This window comes from Oncorhynchus kisutch, unplaced genomic scaffold (assembly GCF_002021735.2).
Source record: "Oncorhynchus kisutch isolate 150728-3 unplaced genomic scaffold, Okis_V2 scaffold4074, whole genome shotgun sequence".
NCBI lineage: Eukaryota > Metazoa > Chordata > Actinopteri > Salmoniformes > Salmonidae > Oncorhynchus > Oncorhynchus kisutch.
Window position 1 is genome coordinate 62,501 of NW_022266019.1, and position 19,236 is coordinate 81,736.

General features: G+C 42.6%; 1 protein-coding gene across 1 annotated transcript in view; it reads left to right on the plus strand.

The window, feature by feature from the left end:
- LOC116373854 (FERM and PDZ domain-containing protein 1-like) overlaps positions 1 to 19,236 on the plus strand; it is a 70,242-nt gene that overhangs the window by 21,568 nt on the left and 29,438 nt on the right. Inside the window, exons 6-9 of the mRNA XM_031822145.1 lie at positions 814 to 918; positions 8,339 to 8,434; positions 18,344 to 18,469; positions 18,894 to 19,013. Of these exons, the coding sequence (XP_031678005.1) occupies positions 814 to 918; positions 8,339 to 8,434; positions 18,344 to 18,469; positions 18,894 to 19,013 (447 nt within the window). The remainder of the gene's footprint in view (positions 1 to 813; positions 919 to 8,338; positions 8,435 to 18,343; positions 18,470 to 18,893; positions 19,014 to 19,236) is intronic.

Here is a 19,236-nt window from a genome sequence, read left to right on the forward strand (position 1 = left end):
GTGTCTCTGAGGTTCTGTTGTTTATCAGCCTGTTGGGTTGATCAGTCAGATTAGTGTCTCTGAGGTTCTGTTGTTTATCAGCCTGTTGGCTTGATCAGTCAGATTAGTGTCTCTGAGGTTCTGTTGTTTATCAGCCTGTTGGCTTGATCAGTCAGATTAGTGTCTCTGAGGTTCTGTTGTTTATCAGCCTGTTGGCTTGATCAGTCAGATTAGTGTCTCTGAGGTTCTGTTGTTTATCAGCCTGTTGGCTTGATCAGTCAGATTAGTGTCTCTGAGGTTCTGTTGTTTATCCACTACCTGTTAGTTTTCAGATCTAGATTTTTTAGGGTTTACTGACACTTTATTTAGACAGGTATAGAAACAGATGGAGATACAGGAAGGAGGCAGACTCAACAGGAAGGAGAAGGGGTTTGAACCCGGATAGGGTGAGGAGAATGTTATTTCTCTAAACTGTGAGCATTACCACAGTTTAAACCACAGTTTGTGCAATCTGTGTCCTTGTGCCTTTTGGAAACTCTGTCTAATTTCTCCTCCTGTGGTTCCTCAGGGACCCAAATCCTAATTTCTCCTCCTGTGGTTTCTCAGGGACCCAAGTCCTAATTTCTCCTCCTGTGGTTTCTCAGGGACCCAAATCCTAATTTCTCCTCCTGTGGTTTCTCAGGGACCCAAATCCTAATTTCTCCTCCTGTGGTTTCTCAGGGACCCAAATCCTAATTTCTCCTCCTGTGGTTTCTCAGGGACCCAAATCCTAATTTCTCCTCCTGTGGTTTCTCAGGGACCCAAATCCTAATTTCTCCTCCTGTGGTTTCTCAGGGACCCAAGTCTTCCTTCATCACCCCAGAGAAGAGAGCTAAACTCCGGTCCAACCCGGTCAAAGTTCGCTTTGCTGAGGAGGTTGAGGTCAACAGTCACTCTCAGGTACGTCAGACTCTTACAACACCCTATTGTCACTGCATGGCGCGTTGTAAGCCCTCTATGAAGCTGTTGTGTCATATCTGTCCAGGATTCATGTATGATCTAGTCTATACAGTGACTTCTAGAGCACCAGAGGGACATGTCTGATAATGCTTTATGGAGCTGACATGACTGCTGTATGGAGCCAGTCGCAAGTGGTTTATCTCTCAGCCATATGACAACCCCATATTCCTCCCTATCTTCACTGCTTGGCTTGGAAACCCATTTCACTGTGGTTTAGATGTCCTGTCCCTGTAGATGTCCTGTCCCTGTAGATGTCCTGTCCCTGTAGATGTCCTGTCCCTGTAGATGTCCTGTCCCTGTAGATGTCCTGTCCCTGTAGATGTCCCTGTAGATGTCCCTGTAGATGCCCCTGTAGATGTCCCTGTAGATGTCCTGTCTCTGTAGATGTCCCTGTAGATGTCCCTGTAGATGTCCTGTCCCTTTAGATGTCCCTGTAGATGTCCTGTCCCTGTAGATGTCCTGTCCCTGTAGATGTCCTGTCCCTGTAGATGTCCTGTCCCTGTAGATGTCCCTGTAGATGTCCCTGTAGATGTCCCTGTAGATGTCCCTGTAGATGTCCCTGTAGATGTCCTGTCCCTGTAGATGTCCCTTTAGATGTCCTGTCCCTGTAGATGTCCTGTCCCTTTAGATGTCCTGTCCCTGTAGATGTCCTGTCCCTGTAGATGTCCTGTCTCTGTAGATGTCCTGTCCCTGTAGATGTCCCTGTAGATGTCCCTGTAGATGTCCTGTCTCTGTAGATGTCCTGTCCCTGTAGATGTCCTGTCCCTGTAGATGTCCTGTCCCTGTAGATGTCCTGTCCCTGTAGATGTCCTGTCCCTGTAGATGTCCTGTCCCTTTAGATGTCCTGTCCCTGTATATGTCCTGTCTCTGTAGATGTCCTGTCCCTGTAGATGTCCCTGTAGATGTCCCTGTAGATGTCATGTCTCTGTAGATGTCCTGTCCCTTTAGATGTCCTGTCTCTGTAGATGTCCTGTCCCTGTAGATGTCCCTGTAGATGTCCCTGTAGATGTCCTGTCTCTGTAGATGTCCTGTCCCTTTAGATGTCCTGTCTCTGTAGATGTCCTGTCCCTGTAGATGTCCCTGTAGATGTCCCTGTAGATGTCCTGTCCCTGTAGATGTCCTGTCCCTGTAGATGTCCCTGTAGATGTCCCTGTAGATGTCCTGTCTCTGTAGATGTCCTGTCCCTTTCCTGTAAATACAAGTGAGAAGGAACAAGCACCCTATTCCCTATATAGTGCACTACTTTAGACCAGGGCCCTATTCCCTATATAGTGTACTACTGTTGACCAGGGCCCTATTCCCTATATAGTGTACTACTGTTGACCAGAGCCCTATTCCCTATATAGTGCACTACTTTAGACCAGAGCCCTATTCCCTATATAGTGTGCTAATGTTGACCAGGGTCCTATTCCCTATATAGTGTACTACTGTTGACCAGAGCCCTATTCCCTATATAGTGCACTACTGTTGACCAGGGCCCTATTCCCTATATAGTGTACTACTGTTGACCAGAGCCCTATTCCCTATATAGTGCACTACTTTAGACCAGAGCCCTATTCCCTATAAAGTGTGCTAATGTTGACCAGGGTCCTATTCCCTATATAGTGTACTACTGTTGACCAGAGCCCTATTCCCTATATTGTGCACTACTGTTGACCAGAGCCCTATTCCCTATATAGTGCACTACTGTTGACCAGAGCCCTATTCCCTATATAGTGCACTACTTTAGACCAGGGCCCTATTCCCTATATAGTGTACTACTGTTGACCAGGGCCCTAGTCCCTATATAGTGCACTACTTTAGACCAGAACATTGTCATATAGGGTTCCATTGGGGACTCAACCTGAGACAGAGTGGTCGTATCGAGGGCTGGATGATTCCCTGATTACAGGAGAAAACGCTGAGTTTACACAACATGAGGAAAACTTGCTCTTTCCATGACACAGACTGACCAGGTGAATCCAGGTGAAAGATATGAGCCCTTATTGATGTCACCTGTTAAATCCTTCTTCAATCAGTGTAGATGAAGAGGAGGAGACCTGGTTAAAGATGAAGAGGAGGAGACCTGGTTAAAGATGAAGAGGAGGAGACAGGTTAAAGATGAAGAGGAGGAGACAGGTTAAAGATGAAGGGAGGAGACCTGGTTAAAGATGAAGGGGAGGAGACCTGGTTAGAGATGAAGAGAAGGAGACCTGGTTAAAGATGAAGAGGAGGAGACAGGTTAAAGATGAAGGGGAGGAGACCTGGTTAAAGATGAAGGGGAGGAGACCTGGTTAAAGATGAAGAGGAGGAGACAGGTTAAAGATGAAGGGGAGGAGACCTGGTTAAAGATGAAGGGGAGGAGACCTGGTTAAAGAAGGATTTTATGCCTTGAGACAATTCAAACATGGATTGTGTGTGTACCATTCAGACATGGATTGTGTGTGTACCATTCAGACATGGATTGTGTGTGTACCATTCAGACATGGATTGTGTGTGTACCATTCAGACATGGATTGTGTGTGTACCATTCAGACATGGATTGTGTGTGTACCATTCAGACATGGATTGTGTGTGTACCATTCAAACATGGATTGTGTGTGTACCATTCAGACATGGATTGTGTGTGTACCATTCAGACATGGATTGTGTGTGTACCATTCAGACATGGATTGTGTGTGTACCATTCAGACATGGATTGTGTGTGTGTGTCATTCAGAGGGTGAATGGGTAAGATAAGATATTTAAGTGCCTTTGAACAGGGGGTATGGTAGTAGGTGCCAGGCGCACCAGTTTTTGTCAAGAACTGCAACGCTGCTGGGTTTTTCACACTCAACAGTTGCCCGTGTGTATCAAGAATGGTCCACCACCCAAAGGACATCCATCCAACTTGACACAACTGTGGGAAGTATTGGAGTCAACATGGGCCAGCCTCACTGTGGAACGATTTCAACACATTGTAGAGTCAACATGGGCCAGCCTCACTGTGGAACGATTTCAACACATTGTAGAGTCAACATGGGCCAGCCTCACTGTGGAACGATTTCAACACATTGTAGAGTCAACATGGGCCAGCCTCACTGTGGAACGATATCAACACACTGTAGAGTCAACATGGGCCAGCCTCCCTGTGGAACGATATCAACACACTGTAGAGTCAACATGGGCCAGCCTCACTGTGGAACGATTTCAACACATTGTAGAGTCAACATGGGCCAGCATCCCTGTGGAACGATTTCAACACATTGTAGAGTCCATACCCCGATAAATTGAGACTGTTCTGAGGGCAAAGGGAGGATGCAACTCAATATTAGGAAGGTGTTGTTCTGTATACTCAGTGTAAACACACTATTAACGATTAGAGGGGAGCAGAGAGAAGGGTGGAGGGGGAGAGAGAGAAGCGTGGGGGAGGGAGGGAGCGGAGCGAGGGGTGGAGAGAGAGTGAGAGAGAAAGGGTTGGAGGGAGAGAGAGAAAGCAAGAGAGAGAGAGAGGTGGAGGGAGAATGAAAGAGAGATGAGAGGGGGGGTGGAGCGAGAGGGAGAGAACAACAGGAAGAGATTGAGTGGTTGGATCAATGCCAGTCTGATTCCCTTCAGAACAGCTGTGATTACAGAAGAATAATGTATTGAAAGGGAGGAGGAGGAGAGAGTGGAAGAGAGGGGGTGAGAGGAGGAACATAAAGAGGGAGGGAGAGACATGAAAAACACTGTATAATAGACAGAGAGACAGATGGAGAAAGACAGATGGAAAGAGACAGAGAGACAGAGAGAGAGAGGCAGATATATTTAGAGAGAGAGACAGAGAGAGAGGCAGATATATATCTAGACAGAGAGACAGAGAGAGAGGCAGATATATATTTAGAGAGAGAGACGGAGAGAGAAGCAGATATATATCTAGACAGAGAGACAGAGAGAGAGGCAGATATATATTTAGAGAGAGAGACGGAGAGAGAAGCAGATATATATTTAGACAGAGAGACACAGAGAGAGGCAGATATATATTTAGAGAGAGAGACAGAGAGAGAGAAGCAGATATATATTTAGACAGAGAGACAGAGAGAGAGGCAGATATATATGTAGAGAGATAGACAGAGAGAGAAGCAGCTATATATTTAGACAGAGAGACAGAGAGAGAGGCAGATATATATTTAGACAGAGAGACAGAGAGAGAGGCAGATATATATTTAGACAGAGAGACAGAGAGAGAGGCAGATATATATTTAGACAGAGAGACAGAGAGAGAGGCAGATATATATTTAGACAGAGAGACAGAGAGAGAGGCAGATATATATGTAGAGAGATAGACAGAGAGAGAAGCAGATATATATTTAGACAGAGAGACAGAGAGAGAGGCAGATATATATTTAGACAGAGAAACAGAGAGAGAGGCAGATATATATCTAGACAGAGAGACAGAGAGAGAGGCAGATATATATTTAGAGAGAGAGAACCTATATTTATGTTTATTTATTTTCCCTTTCGTACTTTAACTATTTGCACATCATTACAACATTGTTTATGGACATAATATGACATTTGAAATGTCTTTATTCTTATGGAATTTTTGTAAGTGTAATGTTTACTGTTCATTTTTTATTGTTCATTTCACTTTTGTTTATCTTCTATTTCACTTGCTTTGGCAACGTAAACATACTTTCCCCAAGCCAATAAAGCCCTTACGTTGAATTGAGAGAGACAGAGACACAGAGAGACAGAGAGACAGAGACACAGAGAGACAGAGAGATAGAGAGATACCGTGGGATATGTGTCAACAGCAACCATGGGAAAATCTTCTGCATTATCATTATCATTATTAACAGCAGACTCTTACATTTCCTCAGTGAAAACAATGTACTGAGCAAATGTCAAATTGGCTTTTTACCAAATTACCGTACAATTAGCCTATCAGAAACTTCTAAGCCATAGCATAATTTTCTAGAATTTTCCAAGCTGTTTAACCTCACTAGGGGACGCTAGCGTCCCACCTGGCCAACATCCAGTGAAATTGCAGAGCGCCAAATTCAAAAACAGAAATACTCATCATAAACATTCGTAAAACATACAAGTGTTAAACATCGGTTTGAAGATTAACTTCTTGTTAATCCAACCACGGTGTCAGATTTAAAAAAGGCTTTACGGCGAAAGCACACCATGCGATTATCTGAGAACAACGCCCAGCAGACAAATCATTACAAACAGTAAACAGCCAAGTGGAGGAGTTACACAAGTCAGAAATAGTGATACAAATGTATCACTTTCCTTTGATGATCTTCATATGGTTGCACTCACGAGACTCCCGTTTACTCAATGAATGTTCGCTTTGTTCAATAAAGTCTCTCTTTTTATCCAAACGCCCCCCCCCCCCCCCTCGTTTTGTTCAGTAATCCACAGGCTCAAACACAGTCACAACAGGCAGACGAAACATCCAAATAGTATCCGTAAAGTTCGTAGAGACATGTCAAACGATGTTTATAATCCTCAGGTTGTTTGTAGCCTAAATAATCGATAATATTTCAACCGGACAATAACGTTGTGAATATAAAAGGTAAACAAGAAAGGCGCACCCTCGGTCTCGCGCATGAAAAAGCTCTGGGCCACTGCAGTGTTCACTCATTCAGAGAGGTCTTACTCCCTAATTTTTCAGAATACAGGCCTGAAACAATTTCTAAAGACTGTTGACCTCTAGTGGATCCATGGGAAGTGCAATTTAAGTTCTAAGTCAATGGATACCTGAATGGCATTCAATAGAAAACTACAAATATAAAATATATTTTTTCTCAGGTTTTTGCCTGCCATATCAGTTATGTTATACTCACAGACATTGTTCTAACAGTTTTGGAAACTTTAGGGTGTTACCTTTCCAAATCTACCAATCATATGCATATCAGCTTCTGGGCCTGAGTAGCAGGCAGTTTACTTTGGGCACGCTTTTCATCCGGAAGTGAAAATAGTGCCCCCTACCCTAGTGAAGTTAAAGGCACAGTCAATTTAGTGCATGTAAACTTCTGACCCACTGAAATTGTGATACAATGAATTATAAGTGAAATAATCTGTCTGTAAACAATTGTTGGAAAAATTACTTGTCATGCACAAAGTAGATGTCCTTACCGATTTACCACAACTATAGTTTGTTAACAAGACATGTGTGAAGTAGTTGAAAAACTAGTTTTAATGTCTCCAACCTAAGTGTATGTAAACTTCCAACTTCAACTGTACCTCGGCCTAAACATCAGCACCACAGGTAACTTCTACAAAGCTGTGAACGATCTGAGAGACAAGGCAAGAAGTGCCTTCTATGCCATCAAAAGGAACATACCAAGGATCTGGCAAAAAATACCTGAATCAGTTATCGAACCCTTTGCCCTTCATGGTTGTGAGGTCTGGGGGTCCGCTCCCCAACCATGAATTCACAAAATGGGACAAACACCAAATTGAGACTCTGAAGGCAGGATTCTGCAAAATATCCTCTGTGTACAAAGTAAAACACCAAATAATGCATGTCTTCATTCTTTTGGAACTTTAATAAGTGTAACGTTTACGGTTCATTTTCTGTTGTTTATTATTTATTGCACTTCATGTGAAATTGGCACGAGAATTTTGCTCTCTCAATGGTTGAACTCGGCTATCCCTCAAGCTTTGTCTATTTCCCAGAGGTCGTACATCTCCGGTTAATAAAGAATTAGACAAAGTCTCAGATTCTGCAACAGATCAATACTTTATTCAGAGAGCGCTCTGTCTTCTAAATGAGAACACAATCTTTTTACACACAAGAACTCACATCAGTAGAACCTCTCTTTAGGTGGGCTGTATGTTTCCACAGTTCACATACATTGTTAAACTTCTGCAACATGTTTCATTATCTTCTTCAAGCCTAACCATTTCTAACAGTGTTTCTCCTCCCTAGGGTGGGGAGGCCTCTTTCCAGTGATTAGTTTCACCGTTATCACAAGTCGACAGTTGTCCTTGAATGTCTCAACTATACCCAGCTCATATTGCGAAATAGTAACACAATGGCCTAGTCACACAAATTATTGAATTATGACTCAACACATTTCATACAATTATATGGTTTCAGGGTGGAACACTTTAGTCATTATCTTAAACATACAAATGATTCTATCAGAAATTGAAATTGAGAGCCAGAGAGAGAGACAGACATCCACTCTAAAACGTAAAGGTTCCTGGAGCATCCTTTAGGGGTTCTTCACATAACCCCTTTTAATGGATCCTCAACAAGAAAATACTATTATTATTACTATTATCACCACAGGCCCAGGTAGCTCATTTGTCATCCCCCCCCTTCTCTAATATGTATCTGATACCAGTCAAGTATTTAGCTAATAATAACACACCCTTATTTCCTGATTCATCTGGTTTCCAGGGCAACTCGCTGCTCTTCCTCCCCAACGTTCTAAAGGTGTATCTGGAGAACGGACAGACCAAGGCCTTCAAGTTTGAACCCAACACCACTGTCAAGGTAACTATATTATACACATAATACACTATCATATTATAAGTATAATCCTGATGATACTACTAATATAATAGACAGACCAAGGCCTTCAAGTTTGAACCCAACACCACTGTCAAGGTGGTATATATTATACACATAATATAATAATATATATTATACACATAATACACTATCGTATTATAATTATAGGGTATATAACAAAGTATTGAGATAAACATTTGTTATTGACCAAATACTTATAAATTCATAAAAAATCCTACAATGTGATTTCCTGGATTTCTTTTCTCATTTTGTCTGTCATAGTTGAAGTGTACCTATGATAGACTCCTCCAGGCCGTCCTGGCTCTGACAATAGACTCCTCATCTACAGGCCGTCCTGGCTCTGACAATAGACTCCTCCTCTTCAGGCCATCCTGGCTCTGACAATAGACTCCTCCTCTACGGGCCGTCCTGGCTCAGACAATAGACTCCTCCTCTACGGGCCGTCCTGGCTCAGACAATAGACTCCTCCTCTACAGACTGTCCTGGCTCAGACAATAGACTCCTCCTCTACAGGCCGTCCTGGCTCAGACAATAGACTCCTCCTCTACAGACTGTCCTGTCTCAGACAATAGACTTACTGACTGACTGTGTACATACTGTCTCAGACAATAGACTGACTGACTGTGTACATACTGTCTCAGACAATAGACCGACTGACTGACTGTGTACATACTGTCTCAGACAATAGACTGACTGACTGACTGTGTACATACTGTCTCAGACAATAGACTGACTGACTGTGTACATACTGTCTCAGACAATAGACTGACTGACTGTGTACATACTGTCTCAGACAATAGACTGACTGACTGACTGTGTACATACTGTCTCAGACAATAGACTGACTGACTGTGTACATACTGTCTCAGACAATAGACTTACTGACTGACTGTGTACATACTGTCTCAGACAATAGACTGACTGACTGTGTACATACTGTCTCAGACAATAGACTTACTGTGTACATACTGTCTCAGACAATAGACTTACTGACTGACTGTGTACATACTGTCTCAGACAATAGACTGACTGACTGTGTACATACTGTCTCAGACAATAGACTGACTGACTGTGTACATACTGTCTCAGACAATAGACTTACTGACTGACTGTGTACATACTGTCTCAGACAATAGACTGACTGTGTACATACTGTCTCAGACAATATACTGACTGACTGACTGTGTACATACTGTCTCAGACAATAGACTGACTGACTGACTGTGTACATACTGTCTCAGACAATAGACTGACTGACTGACTGTGTACATACTGTCTCAGACAATAGACTGACTGACTGTGTACATACTGTCTCAGACAATAGACTGACTGACTGTGTACATACTGTCTCAGACAATAGACTGACTGACTGACTGTGTACATACTGTCTCAGACAATAGACTGACTGACTGTGTACATACTGTCTCAGACAATAGACTTACTGACTGACTGTGTACATACTGTCTCAGACAATAGACTGACTGACTGTGTACATACTGTCTCAGACAATAGACTTACTGTGTACATACTGTCTCAGACAATAGACTTGCTGACTGACTGTGTACATACTGTCTCAGCCAATAGACTGACTGACTGTGTACATACTGTCTCAGACAATAGACTGACTGACTGTGTACATACTGTCTCAGACAATAGACTTACTGACTGACTGTGTACATACTGTCTCAGACAATAGACTGACTGTGTACATACTGTCTCAGACAATAGACTGACTGACTGACTGTGTACATACTGTCTCAGACAATAGACTGACTGACTGACTGTGTACATACTGTCTCAGACAATAGACTGACTGACTGACTGTGTACATACTGTCTCAGACAATAGACTGACTGACTGACTGTGTACATACTGTCTCAGACATTAGACTTACTGACTGACTGTGTACATACTGTCTCAGACATTAGACTTACTGACTGACTGTGTACATACTGTCTCAGACAATAGACTGACTGACTGTGTACATACTGTCTCAGACAATAGACTGACTGACTGTGTACATACTGTCTCAGACAATAGACTTACTGACTGACTGTGTACATACTGTCTCAGACAATAGACTGACTGACTGACTGTGTACATACTGTCTCAGACAATAGACTGACTGTGTACATACTGTCTCAGACAATAGACTGACTGACTGACTGTGTACATACTGTCTCAGACAATAGACTGACTGACTGACTGTGTACATACTGTCTCAGACAATAGACTTACTGACTGACTGTGTACATACTGTCTCAGACAATAGACTGACTGACTGACTGTGTACATACTGTCTCAGACAATAGACTGACTGACTGACTGTGTACATACTGTCTCAGACAATAGACTGACTGACTGTGTACATACTGTCTCAGACAATAGACTGACTGACTGTGTACATACTGTCTCAGACAATAGACTGACTGACTGACTGTGTACATACTGTCTCAGACAATAGACAATAGACTGACTGACTGACTGTGTACATACTGTCTCAGACAATAGACTGACTGACTGACTGTGTACATACTGTCTCAGACAATAGACTGACTGACTGACTGTGTACATACTGTCTCAGACAATAGACTGACTGACTGACTGTGTACATACTGTCTCAGACAATAGACTGACTGACTGACTGTGTACATACTGTCTCAGACAATAGACTGACTGACTGTGTACATACTGTCTCAGACAATAGACTGACTGACTGTGTACATACTGTCTCAGACAATAGACTGACTGACTGACTGTGTACATACTGTCTCAGACAATAGACTGACTGACTGTGTACATACTGTCTCAGACAATAGACTTACTGACTGACTGTGTACATACTGTCTCAGACAATAGACTGACTGACTGTGTACATACTGTCTCAGACAATAGACTTACTGTGTACATACTGTCTCAGACAATAGACTTACTGACTGACTGTGTACATACTGTCTCAGCCAATAGACTGACTGACTGTGTACATACTGTCTCAGACAATAGACTGACTGACTGTGTACATACTGTCTCAGACAATAGACTTACTGACTGACTGTGTACATACTGTCTCAGACAATAGACTGACTGTGTACATACTGTCTCAGACAATAGACTGACTGACTGTCTGTGTACATACTGTCTCAGACAATAGACTGACTGACTGACTGTGTACATACTGTCTCAGACAATAGACTGACTGACTGACTGTGTACATACTGTCTCAGACAATAGACTGACTGACTGACTGTGTACATACTGTCTCAGACATTAGACTTACTGACTGACTGTGTACATACTGTCTCAGACATTAGACTTACTGACTGACTGTGTACATACTGTCTCAGACAATAGACTGACTGACTGTGTACATACTGTCTCAGACAATAGACTGACTGACTGTGTACATACTGTCTCAGACAATAGACTTACTGACTGACTGTGTACATACTGTCTCAGACAATAGACTGACTGACTGACTGTGTACATACTGTCTCAGACAATAGACTGACTGTGTACATACTGTCTCAGACAATAGACTGACTGACTGACTGTGTACATACTGTCTCAGACAATAGACTGACTGACTGACTGTGTACATACTGTCTCAGACAATAGACTGACTGACTGACTGTGTACATACTGTCTCAGACAATAGACCGACTGACTGACTGTGTACATACTGTCTCAGACAATAGACTGACTGACTGACTGTGTACATACTGTCTCAGACAATAGACTGACTGACTGTGTACATACTGTCTCAGACAATAGACTGACTGACTGTGTACATACTGTCTCAGACAATAGACTGACTGACTGACTGTGTACATACTGTCTCAGACAATAGACTGACTGACTGTGTACATACTGTCTCAGACAATAGACTTACTGACTGACTGTGTACATACTGTCTCAGACAATAGACTGACTGACTGTGTACATACTGTCTCAGACAATAGACTTACTGTGTACATACTGTCTCAGACAATAGACTTACTGACTGACTGTGTACATACTGTCTCAGACAATAGACTGACTGACTGTGTACATACTGTCTCAGACAATAGACTGACTGACTGTGTACATACTGTCTCAGACAATAGACTTACTGACTGACTGTGTACATACTGTCTCAGACAATAGACTGACTGTGTACATACTGTCTCAGACAATAGACTGACTGACTGACTGTGTACATACTGTCTCAGACAATAGACTGACTGACTGACTGTGTACATACTGTCTCAGACAATAGACTGACTGACTGACTGTGTACATACTGTCTCAGACAATAGACTGACTGACTGTGTACATACTGTCTCAGACAATAGACTGACTGACTGTGTACATACTGTCTCAGACAATAGACTGACTGACTGACTGTGTACATACTGTCTCAGACAATAGACTGACTGACTGTGTACATACTGTCTCAGACAATAGACTTACTGACTGACTGTGTACATACTGTCTCAGACAATAGACTGACTGACTGTGTACATACTGTCTCAGACAATAGACTTACTGTGTACATACTGTCTCAGACAATAGACTTACTGACTGACTGTGTACATACTGTCTCAGCCAATAGACTGACTGACTGTGTACATACTGTCTCAGACAATAGACTGACTGACTGTGTACATACTGTCTCAGACAATAGACTTACTGACTGACTGTGTACATACTGTCTCAGACAATAGACTGACTGTGTACATACTGTCTCAGACAATAGACTGACTGACTGACTGTGTACATACTGTCTCAGACAATAGACTGACTGACTGACTGTGTACATACTGTCTCAGACAATAGACTGACTGACTGACTGTGTACATACTGTCTCAGACATTAGACTTACTGACTGACTGTGTACATACTGTCTCAGACATTAGACTTACTGACTGACTGTGTACATACTGTCTCAGACAATAGACTGACTGACTGTGTACATACTGTCTCAGACAATAGACTGACTGACTGTGTACATACTGTCTCAGACAATAGACTTACTGACTGACTGTGTACATACTGTCTCAGACAATAGACTGACTGACTGACTGTGTACATACTGTCTCAGACAATAGACTGACTGTGTACATACTGTCTCAGACAATAGACTGACTGACTGACTGTGTACATACTGTCTCAGACAATAGACTGACTGACTGACTGTGTACATACTGTCTCAGACAATAGACTTACTGACTGACTGTGTACATACTGTCTCAGACAATAGACTGACTGACTGACTGTGTACATACTGTCTCAGACAATAGACTGACTGACTGACTGTGTACATACTGTCTCAGACAATAGACTGACTGACTGTGTACATACTGTCTCAGACAATAGACTGACTGACTGTGTACATACTGTCTCAGACAATAGACTGACTGACTGACTGTGTACATACTGTCTCAGACAATAGACTGACTGTGTACATACTGTCTCAGACAATAGACTGACTGACTGACTGTGTACATACTGTCTCAGACAATAGACTGACTGACTGACTGTGTACATACTGTCTCAGACAATAGACTGACTGACTGACTGTGTACATACTGTCTCAGACAATAGACTGACTGACTGACTGTGTACATACTGTCTCAGACAATAGACTGACTGACTGACTGTGTACATACTGTCTCAGACAATAGACTGACTGACTGACTGTGTACATACTGTCTCAGACAATAGACTGACTGACTGACTGTGTACATACTGTCTCAGACAATAGACTGACTGACTGTGTACATACTGTCTCAGACAATAGACTTACTGACTGACTGTGTACATACTGTCTCAGACAATAGACTGACTGACTGTGTACATACTGTCTCAGACAATAGACTTACTGTGTACATACTGTCTCAGACAATAGACTTACTGACTGACTGTGTACATACTGTCTCAGCCAATAGACTGACTGACTGTGTACATACTGTCTCAGACAATAGACTGACTGACTGTGTACATACTGTCTCAGACAATAGACTTACTGACTGACTGTGTACATACTGTCTCAGACAATAGACTGACTGTGTACATACTGTCTCAGACAATAGACTGACTGACTGACTGTGTACATACTGTCTCAGACAATAGACTGACTGACTGACTGTGTACATACTGTCTCAGACAATAGACTGACTGACTGACTGTGTACATACTGTCTCAGACAATAGACTGACTGACTGACTGACTGTGTACATACTGTCTCAGACATTAGACTTACTGACTGACTGTGTACATACTGTCTCAGACATTAGACTTACTGACTGACTGTGTACATACTGTCTCAGACAATAGACTGACTGACTGTGTACATACTGTCTCAGACAATAGACTGACTGACTGTGTACATACTGTCTCAGACAATAGACTTACTGACTGACTGTGTACATACTGTCTCAGACAATAGACTGACTGACTGACTGTGTACATACTGTCTCAGACAATAGACTGACTGTGTACATACTGTCTCAGACAATAGACTGACTGACTGACTGTGTACATACTGTCTCAGACAATATACTGACTGACTGACTGTGTACATACTGTCTCAGACAATAGACTTACTGACTGACTGTGTACATACTGTCTCAGACAATAGACTGACTGACTGTGTACATACTGTCTCAGACAATAGACTTACTGACTGACTGTGTACATACTGTCTCAGACAATAGACTGACTGACTGACTGTGTACATACTGTCTCAGACAATAGACTTACTGACTGACTGTGTACATACTGTCTCAGACAATAGACTGACTGACTGTGTACATACTGTCTCAGACAATAGACTTACTGACTGACTGTGTACATACTGTCTCAGACAATAGACTTACTGACTGACTGTGTACATACTGTCTCAGACAATAGACTGACTGACTGTGTACATACTGTCTCAGACAATAGACTGACTGACTGTGTACATACTGTCTCAGACAATAGACTTACTGACTGACTGTGTACATACTGTCTCAGACAATAGACTGACTGACTGACTGTGTACATACTGTCTCAGACAATAGACTGACTGACTGTGTACATACTGTCTCAGACAATAGACTGGCTGACTGTGTACATACTGTCTCAGACAATAGACTTACTGACTGACTGTGTACATACTGTCACAGACAATAGACTTACTGACTGACTGTGTACATACTGTCTCAGACAATAGACTGACTGACTGTGTACATACTGTCTCAGACAATAGACTGACTAACTGTGTACATACTGTCTCAGACAATAGACTGACTGACTGACTGTATACATACTGTCTCAGACAATAGACTTACTGACTGTGTACATACTGTCTCAGACAATAGACTTACTGACTGTGTAAATACTGTCTCAGACAATAGACTGACTTACTGTGTACATACTGTCTCAGACAATAGACTGACTGACTGTGTACATACTGTCTCAGAAAATAGACTGACTGACTGTGTACATACTGTCTCAGACAATAGACTTACTGACTGTGTACATACTGTCTCAGACAATAGACTGACTGACTGACTGTGTACATACTGTCTCAGACAATAGACTGACTGACTGTGTACATACTGTCTCAGACAATAGACTGACTGACTGTTTACATACTGTCTCAGACAATAGACTGACTGACTGACTGTGTACATACTGTCTCAGACAATAGACTGACTGACTGTGTACATACTGTCTCAGACAATAGACTTACTGTGTACATACTGTCTCAGACAATAGACTGACTGTGTACATACTGTTTCAGACAATAGACTGGCTGTGTACATACTGTCTCAGACAATAGACTGACTGTGTACATACTGTCTCAGACAATAGACTGACTGACTGACTGTGTACATACTGTCTCAGACAATAGACTGACTGACTGTATACATACTGTCTCAGACAATAGACTGACTGACTGTGTACATACTGTCTCAGACAATAGACTGACTGTGTACATACTGTCTCAGACAATAGACTTACTGACTGACTGTGTACATACTGTCTCAGACAATAGACTTACTGACTGACTGTGTACATACTGTCTCAGACAATAGACTGACTGACTGTGTACATACTGTCTCAGACAATAGACTGACTGACTGTGTACATACTGTCTCAGACAATAGACTTACTGACTGACTGTGTACATACTGTCTCAGACAATAGACTGACTGACTGTGTACATACTGTCTCAGACAATAGACTGACTGACTGTGTACATACTGTCTCAGACAATAGACTGGCTGACTGTGTACATACTGTCTCAGACAATAGACTTACTGACTGACTGTGTACATACTGTCACAGACAATAGACTTACTGACTGACTGTGTACATACTGTCTCAGACAATAGACTGACTGACTGTGTACATACTGTCTCAGACAATAGACTGACTAACTGTGTACATACTGTCTCAGACAATAGACTGACTGACTGACTGTATACATACTGTCTCAGACAATAGACTTACTGACTGTGTACATACTGTCTCAGACAATAGACTTACTGACTGTGTAAATACTGTCTCAGACAATAGACTGACTTACTGTGTACATACTGTCTCAGACAATAGACTGACTGACTGTGTACATACTGTCTCAGAAAATAGACTGACTGACTGTGTACATACTGTCTCAGACAATAGACTTACTGACTGTGTACATACTGTCTCAGACAATAGACTGACTGACTGACTGTGTACATACTGTCTCAGACAATAGACTGACTGACTGTGTACATACTGTCTCAGACAATAGACTGACTGACTGTTTACATACTGTCTCAGACAATAGACTGACTGACTGACTGTGTACATACTGTCTCAGACAATAGACTGACTGACTGTGTACATACTGTCTCAGACAATAGACTTACTGTGTACATACTGTCTCAGACAATAGACTGACTGTGTACATACTGTCTCAGACAATAGCCTGACTGACTGACTGTGTACATACTGTCTCAGACAATAGACTGACTGACTGACTGTGTACATACTGTCTCAGACAATAGACTGACTGACTGTGTACATACTGTCTCAGACAATAGACTGACTGACTGTGTACATACTGTCTCAGACAATAGACTGACTGACTGTGTACATACTGTCTCAGACAATAGACTTACTGTGTACATACTGTTTCAGACAATAGACTGGCTGTGTACATACTGTCTCAGACAATAGACTGACTGTGTACATACTGTCTCAGACAATAGACTGACTGACTGACTGTGTACATACTGTCTCAGACAATAGACTGACTGACTGTATACATACTGTCTCAGACAATAGACTGACTGACTGTGTACATACTGTCTCAGACAATAGACTGACTGACTGACTGTATACTGTTACATCCTATTCTACGGACCTTTCAATTTAGTCCATTCAGCGTTTAACTGAAATCCCATTTGGCCTCAACCATATAGTTTAACTGGCCTAACAAATCAGTGTCTTGTCTCCTGTTCCCTCTGTTTCCTCCCAGGACATAGTGATGACCCTGTTCTGTCTGTTTCCCAGGACATAGTGATGCCCCTGTCTCCTGTTCTGTCTGTTTCCTCCCAGGACATAGTGATGACCCTGTCTCCTGTTCTGTCTGTTTCCCAGGACATAGTAATGACCCTGTCTCCTGTTCTGTCTGTTTCCCAGGACATAGTGATGACCCTGTCTCCTGTTCTGTCTGTTTCCCAGGACATAGTGATGACCCTGTCTCCTGTTCTGTCTGTTTCCCAGGACATAGTAATGACCCTGTCTCCTGTTCTGTCTGTTTCCCAGGACATAGTGATGACCCTGTCTCCTGTTCTGTCTGTTTCCCAGGACATAATAATGACCCTGTCTCCTGTTCTGTCTGTTTCCCAGGACATAGTAATGACCCTGAAGGAGAAACTGTCTCTGTCTCGTATTGAACACTTCTCTTTGGTTCTGGAACAGAAGTACAGCATCAGTAAACTGCTGTTACTACATGAAGAGGAGAGGATACAACAGGTACACACACACACACACACATACACACACACACACACGCACGCACGCACACACACACACACACACACACACACACACACACACACACACACACACACACACACACACACACACACACACACACACACACACACACACACACACACACACACACGAACACACACACACACACACAAAGTATAGCATCAGTAAACTGCTGTTACTACATGAAGAGGAGAGGATACAACAGGTACACACACACACACACACACACACACACACACACACACACACACACACACACACACACACACACACACACACACACATAGCATCACTAAACTACTGTTACTACCTAAAGAGGACAGGATGCATCCTTCACACTCACACACCCCTGTACCCCCCCCCCCCCCCCCCGCCACCCTCCCCTACTGTCCATCTCCAGGTGGTTCATCAGAAGGAAGTCCATGACTACAGATGTCTGTTCAGAGTGTGTTTTATACCCAGAGAACCTGAGCACCTGTTACAAGACGACCCCACTGCCTTCCAATACCTCTACCTGCAGGTAGGTGTGTGTGTGTGGAGGGGAGGTAGCATAACATGGATGTGAAAATATGTCTGTGTGTGTTCGTGTGTTCGTGTGTGTGTGTTTGTGTTCGTGTGTGTTTCTGTGTGTGTGTTCGTGTGTGTAACATCACCGTGTGTGTTTGTGTGTTTGTGGGTGTGTGTGTAACATCACCATGTGTGTGTGTGAGTGTGTCTGTGTGTGTGTTCGTGTGTGTAACATC